The following is a 7,277-nucleotide window of genomic DNA, read 5'->3' on the forward strand; positions in this document are numbered from 1 at the left end:
GCGCCCCAGGCCAGAATGTTTCACTGGCGCCTTTAAAATTTTTAGAGTAAAAAAAAATAATTACAACATTCCTATCGGGCATCAGGGATAAAAAGAACCTGTCAGCCTCCCTTATAAACTACGAGTCTCGTCAAATTATCGTACGGTAAAGAAAACGAGTAAAACAGTTATATATAGTTTATTAAATAAGTCCCATTTTTTCCTACGTTAACCTCATAAGCATGTCCATGTACCACGGTCACTACACAACTGGGAAAATGATGGGAGTCCGGTCAAGTGATGGATATTTTGCTTTAAATTTTGATAAAACTATTGCGGATTGTACGCAGGAAAACGCATATTTACCATAAAATATAGTCTCCTCCCCCCCCCCTCCGCGAAAGTCGCTTTTTTTTATCCGATTAGCGGATAAAAAAAATTTCGAATAATTGGAATTTTTAGTAGTGATGGACCCGTTCCCCTCGGATTATCGAGACTACTGCAACTGGAGAAATCCTCCCGGTCATAGCCAGAAATTTATTTCGTTGGGGATGACAAATACTTCGGGGAGGGGAGTGATAGAATAGATTTAACCACGTTATTAAAATCAAGTCATTGTATAACATACAATTTTCCCTGGACGGATCATGCCGATTCCTTGGGAATACGTTATAATCACGTTATTATTTTTAAAAAAACACGGGGCGAGGCCTCCCCCAGGTCACCACCACTCTTGCTTGCAACGGCCTTGAAAATGTCAAAATTACAAGAACGAAAAAAAAAAAAAGTCTTGCAAAATTAAATGGGAGTGGAAAAATCGGCAAAAGCAGCTGCTAATTTGTTATCGGGGAACAGAGGCGCTGACATGAATAAAAAATTGGTGGGGCTGAGTTTTCAGTTGTCCCGTATATACGGGACTCAAGCTCGTATGCAGGAGGAGGAAAGGTACATTACATTGTATGTTCATTAAATTATTGGGGGGGGGGGCTGAAATAGGCACTAGAACCTGCGGACTGAGCCTATGACGGGGAACATTTCAGGACTATAAAAAAAATAAGTCATAGTCACACAAATAAATTCTTAATTATCCTTCAGATATTTAACAAACAAAAATGAAAGAAAAATATTTTATCGCTCAGATAAATTACTTTTTTTTTCTCATTCGCTCTCAAAACCTTTTGGAGCAATACCCGGCGCCACTTGTCATTCAATTCCGATAAGTGCCCGGGCCTTAATTTATTACATACTTGATATTTCGGGAAACTAAATTAATTATTGTTTGACCGCAATTTTTTTTTTTTTATAGTTTTTATATTTGACGTAATCGAATGTCAAAGTTTTGACATTTTGAGACGGAGTCACCGGCATTCTCTCCATCGGGAAAGAAAGTTCTAGCGCCGCCGGCTGTTATTGGATTCACGTGATTACGCTGTATCAGTGATTCTCAGACAGGAGGTTCTGGGATATTCTGTGTGTGTGGGGGGGGGGGCAGCGGTGAGAATAAAATTAGGGAGACACGTCAGGAAACTACTGGGGTCACTGAAAACTGTGGAGAAAACATTTTTTTGTACACTAAAAATTTACTCGGAAATGGTTTATGAATGTGGGAAGCCCCAGGTTAAGACGAGGGGGGCCACGGGAGATGTATTTATTAGCTTTTATTTTAACTTATTTACTATTAGCTTTATTGTAAGCTATAGCTTGAAATTTTATCAAAAAATGTCGCGTGAAAAATGCATAGTAATCTTACTAACACGAGGATACGTTCACAAGTCAGAGTTTTGGGTAGATCCGCAGGCCCACCAACACAGTTTTTTTTTAGTAAGGGCATAGAGAAAAATCAAAAATATAAGGCTGTACGCAGGGCTTTTAGACTAGAGCGTTTTCATTTTCTCTTATAGAGTGTCAAATTTTTTTTTCTCTCTCACCGGCCCTCAAAATATCTAAGCTCGGCCCTTACTCGTGTCAAAACAATTTCAAACATTTGATTAATAAAATTTTTAATAATAACACGGCACTGTTTATAACATTTCCGTCAACACGTGCCCGAAAAGGCGATTTAAATTACTTCATAACGAATGAAACAAACATTTAGGCTATCGTTTACATAATGAAATCATTATCGAGCAACATATAAACAAGCCCTTTTAACCATCAATATTCACTTGAAATTTACAATTTTCATCTTTAGAAAAATAATTAAGCAGCAGATAATGATTTAAAAAGTAATAAAAATACCTTTTTTAGGCTTCATAATTTTGGAAGATCCTTTAATATCCGTACTGGATTTCTTTCTGGAATCCAGATCAGATATATTTTCAGTTCAATGATGAAAACAAATTTATAACAAAAGTCAAAATTTTTAGAAAATAATAACAAAACAAAAAACGATGGACGAAAACAAATGCACAAAAAGTGACAGAAGGAAGAAGAGAAATCACGCTCCACACACGCGATCTCAAAAACCACGTTATTTCTATTTGATACTGACACAAGGAAGCTTTACCACGGCAACTTGGCTGCACCTGAGATAAAGATTATCGCCAAGATTCAAACTTTTATCGCCAAAGTATGACATCTCGTTTTCATGGTTTTTTTTTTTTTTTTTTTATTTCATTGTCCACCGCGATATCTCCACTTTTGAGGTAAATATTGACGATGAAGTTGGAAATTTTTAACTGGCTTTTAGTACAAAAAAATTTTAAATCTATTTTTTTTAACGTTTTGTTAAAAAAAGAAAGTTGGCTACAAAAGACCTGACAGCAACTGACAAACCGGAATTTTTAAAAGTAACATAAATACATTAAGCCATACACATAACAAGACGTTTGTCAAGAAACTTTCGAAACATGAATATTTATAGTCGATTGAAATCTCTGATATTTTCTAGACTTGAGAAAAATATTGTCTTTTCAATAGAGATAAATAAATAAAACGCGTCTATATATATATATGTGTGAGAAAGTGAGAAAAACACATGAACATGCGTGTGGTGACGTGTTTTTCTTGATTCTTGATAGTCAAGGAAAAGTTTCGGAGATTGGGGGAGGTCAAGAATGATATATTTGTTTTGACGCTCATATTTAACAGGTCATTTTCTTCATGGGAGGGCTAATCTTCAAAAGGGTACAACACAAGAAATGCGAGATAATATAATCTATGCCCAGAAGGGGGGACGCGATTCCGGAACCGGTTAGCTTGAAAATCTGTACTCTGACCACTTCACTCAAGAAAAACACAAGCTGACTAATTATATTGCTCATTAAATAGCAATTTTAAATGTCTTAATTAATGAATCCGGTTTAAATCTGACAAGATCACATCTGCTCTGTAGCGATTCTAACGAGGTTTTAAATAATTATCATGCAGGTACGTATTAATGGTGCATCTTAATCGGGATTTTTTTTTTTTTACGTTTACCGGTGGAGGCTTGATTTTCCGTTTGGCCTACCACCACTACTTACTGTACAGAGGCAAAAATGGCCGCTGGTGGACCAAAACCTTTTTTCTCACGTTTAGTATATGACACGTCCTTATCTTCAAGAAGATTATTTTCTTTTCACTGGTTTTGTATTTTCTAAATTTTTAACAATATTTCGTGCTAGTGCCTGGAGTAATATCAATCAATAAATACAGTGCACACCGCTTAATGATATCATATTGGGCTTCGGTTGTTTCTGATAACAATAACCGATTGACATCCAAAAAATATTCTGGTTGTAAGTACGATGAATGGAGCCCGGATTATATGCGCTAAAGAAGTGGCAAAATATGCACTAAAAACGCTGATATATGTACAAAAAATATAAATCTGCTCTTAAAAATGCCGAGATATGCCATGAAATCAAAAATATGTGTGAAAAATAAAAATAAATCCAATTTAATAATGCCGGAAAGTATGGCACTAAAAACGAAAAATAAACACAAAATGAAAAATATGTGCTTTTAAATGTGAAGAAAAGAAAAATGAAAAATTCATTAAAATTGTATTGCATATGCAATATGCCTGGATGGCTCTAACGATGATCATATGGACATAGGGAAACGAGACAACTCGGGTGGGGAGGGCGCATAACAAGTTTCAAAATGTGAAATCATTTCATCTTTTTCAATTTTTCTGAAACAGGATCTTCCCCCTTTTAGCTAAAATTCTTTGTCTTTTAATTCAGAAATTCCCTTTCACAAGGGATTTCCGATGGAATGGCCGAGAGGAACTGTGAATGTGGTCAGGTGAAAGAAACTGACCATGAACTGAAGAAAGGGACTTTCTTACCCTACACATGCCTTCACTATTGGGAAGAAATTGCGAAAGAAACGCTGCACCAGGCGGCTATTACGGTCGGAATGAGACATTGTGAACCTGAGTACGGAGATTTTTGTCAATAAAAGAGACTTCTGACCATAGGCGACATGGAGGAAACATTGGGGGGGGGGGGCTGAAAATTTCCGGTCGTCCCGTATGTACAGGACTCAAACTTTTACGTTGCTTTGCATTGTATATTCATTAATTATTAGGGGAGCTCAGCCCCCCCCCCCCACCGGAAAAAAAATTATTGGGAGGGGCTCAAACAGCCTCAGCCCGGCGCCTATGCCGATAACTATAAACAATTTTTTTCCCATTTTATGATATTGATCCGTTCAGTACTTGGCGAAAGTGATAAAAATATCCGAATGATAACACTATCCGTAATTGTACTAAGTATAATTCTCTATTGTAGTAAAAAATTACGGTTAAATTCCCAAAATTAGTTTTTCTGACAAGTCACAATTTTACGTCCTGGAGTCTACCTTGCCCTACATGCGTCGGATTAACGTATGGTAATCTTTTCAGCTTATCTACTTACCTCTATAGGCTAAAGTTATCGAAAATATTAACACGAATATACTGGTATGAAGGCGGGTGAACTCAAACCTAATACGTATTTTCAATAGAGATGGTGATAAACATTTGGGTGGCTCGAGCCAAATGCAAGTTTACGCCTATACCCCGCTCCCCATCCCCTGCAAACAGGATGGTTCTGTTGCGATTAGATGTAACAAAAAGAGTAAAAACTTCGTGGGCAAAAACGTTTTTTCAATAATTTGGGGCTCCTATTTGACTAGATGCCCTTATCCCGGATAAAGACGTTAAGACGCCGTTGGTTAGAAGTGTCAAAACAGTGTTTCTTAAAAGTGTGCGTCACTGCTCCTAGGGGCATCGTCAACCTTTGTGAGGAGCGTCGCGACCAGCTGGAAATATTGATGTGTGCGTGCCTAGCTATGCTTTGAAATGGTTCTTTTTTGAATGTGTATGTGTGCACAATATGTACTAAAACTGAACTATTCTGGAGAGCCACAGATGAACCACGAATAGGACAGGGGAGCCGCGAGTGACAAAAGTTTGAGAACAACTGTTAAATCATAGTTTCCCGAACTTTTTGCTCCATGGCCTTCGTCAATTTTTTTTCTCATTGCCCCCCCCCCTCCCCGACCTCAACCGATTCATGTTAAACCTATAGCTTATACTCAACGGACTCATATGATACTATGTCAAACCTATAGCTTCTACTTTCCACTGGACCATTCCACTTTGGGAAACTGTAATAAATGATCATCAATCAGCCTTTCTAGGGCTTTCTAATAGAAGGGGTTTCTATAGTTTAATCGAAATACAGTATACTGGACTACCCATAGGTGTACGCAGAATTTTCTCGAGGGAGGGGGTTACTTTTTTTCCCCTGCAAAATAACACTATAATCTTGGCTCAAGGGGGGGGGGGTGTTTGGAACTCCAACCCCCCCCCCCTTTGCGCACGCCAATGGGGCTACCCATAGACTTATATACAATAGTTTCGATAATTTGAGTCTAAAAACTTCGAGAATCTCATACTTCCTACGAATGAGCGAAATTTCTTGGTCTTGAACCTTGCCCTGAGTGGGGGGGGGGGTGGGGTTCTTCGGTGGGCCCACAGACCAGAATTTTTCACAGGCCCTTCCTTCTATATTCATTTTATAGTGTGAAAAAAGTAATAACAAAACACTCTTATCAAGTCCTCAGGACTGGAGCCCCTGACACCCTCCCTTAAAAAAGAGGTCATCGGGCTTCTAAGCAGTTCTGTAATGAATTAAGTACATAGTAGAATTAAAGGCAAAACAGGTAAGAATAGGTAATCCCCCCTCCCTTATAACGCCATTTTCCATTACTTTTCTGATAATCCGAGTTTTCAGTTATTCGAAGTAGTCTCGGTCCTGTTTACCTCGGATTATCGAAATTCTACTGTAGTATTTCAATTGCTGTCCAACGCCTTATTTCTCTTATTCGGGGAATCCGGTTTCTCCTTGGACTCCGTCCATTTCCAAGAAAACACAAAAGATTATTCACTCAACTACAGCAAGTTCGATGGGGGCACAAAGATAACGTCAAACACACATACGCATAGTATAGTATATACGAGGAGTCATATAGCGTTCTTATTGAGAATGCAGGAAATAACACTGCATACATATTAGCGAATGGAAGAAGGCTTAGAATTTTGTCCAGGAGCTGTAATAAGATGACGACGTGGAGGAGGCTAAAAGAAAATGAAAGAAGAGTAGATGGAACCTCCTCTGAAAAACGCTGCTACCCGGGACTTCCGCTTGAAAACCAACCACCACATGACGGAAGCAAGCGCTAAGTTTACACTTGGTTCGCAAGAAATGCTTCTAATGAAACATACCCGTCAATTCATATCAGCCATGGAGAGAAATAAAAAAAGGACATGAAACTCATCTATTTTTTATTTTCTTGTTCGGTTAACTCTGATTTATCAATAGCCAGAAATGAAAGTGACAAGTTACAATTCGCACTCGTGTGTGAAAAGAGTAACATCTGTGTTTCTTTTCATCCATTTTCTCTACTCCTTTTACTCTCTGAATTCTATTGACGTCTGAATCAGATGTTCTTTTGCATCTTTTTTTCTTACCTCCCTTTGAATCGGCAATAAATTAACTGATGGAAGCACCAATTAAACACTTAGGACTTATTATATAGGTCTCAATTAGAAATAAAGACTAAAAGTATCTAGTTTCCCATCGTTCGGTAGCGAAATTAGAAACTTTCTTCTTCATTTTTTTTAATTTTAAGCCTTGCTTGTCAATTTCGTTAATGTCGAACGATATTGTACAGCACTAAGAATATATTTCCCGAGACATTTCTTTCTCAGATGTCATGTAAATTCGGTAATTTATGAAATATTCGGTTATTTTTGTTCCTACGGATCCAAATATAAGAATCGCTGATATCATCGATATCACGCATGCAATTTGAAATGATATAGT

General features: G+C 37.7%; 1 protein-coding gene across 3 annotated transcripts in view; it reads right to left on the bottom strand.

Annotated features, from left to right (window-relative positions):
• LOC149085569 (uncharacterized) overlaps nucleotides 1-2,461 on the bottom strand; it is a 94,127-nt gene extending 91,666 nt beyond the window's left edge. Inside the window, exon 1 of one of the 3 annotated variants that reach the window (XR_016192863.1) lies at nucleotides 2,218-2,437. Coding sequence is in view for 1 of the 3 variants with exons in the window: in XM_089233682.1 (XP_089089808.1) it covers nucleotides 2,218-2,233 (16 nt within the window). In the remaining 2 variants the exon portion in view is untranslated. Of the gene's footprint in view, nucleotides 1-2,217 lie in introns of all 3 variants that reach the window. The other 2 variants (XM_089233685.1, XM_089233682.1) reach the window with 2 other exon arrangements.
• Nucleotides 2,462-7,277: the final 4,816 nt, after the last annotated feature.

This window comes from Pholcus phalangioides, unplaced genomic scaffold (assembly GCF_987345545.1).
Source record: "Pholcus phalangioides strain wild (caught in Gottingen) unplaced genomic scaffold, Ppha-v1.0 ptg000007l_1, whole genome shotgun sequence".
NCBI classification, from domain to species: domain Eukaryota; kingdom Metazoa; phylum Arthropoda; class Arachnida; order Araneae; family Pholcidae; genus Pholcus; species Pholcus phalangioides.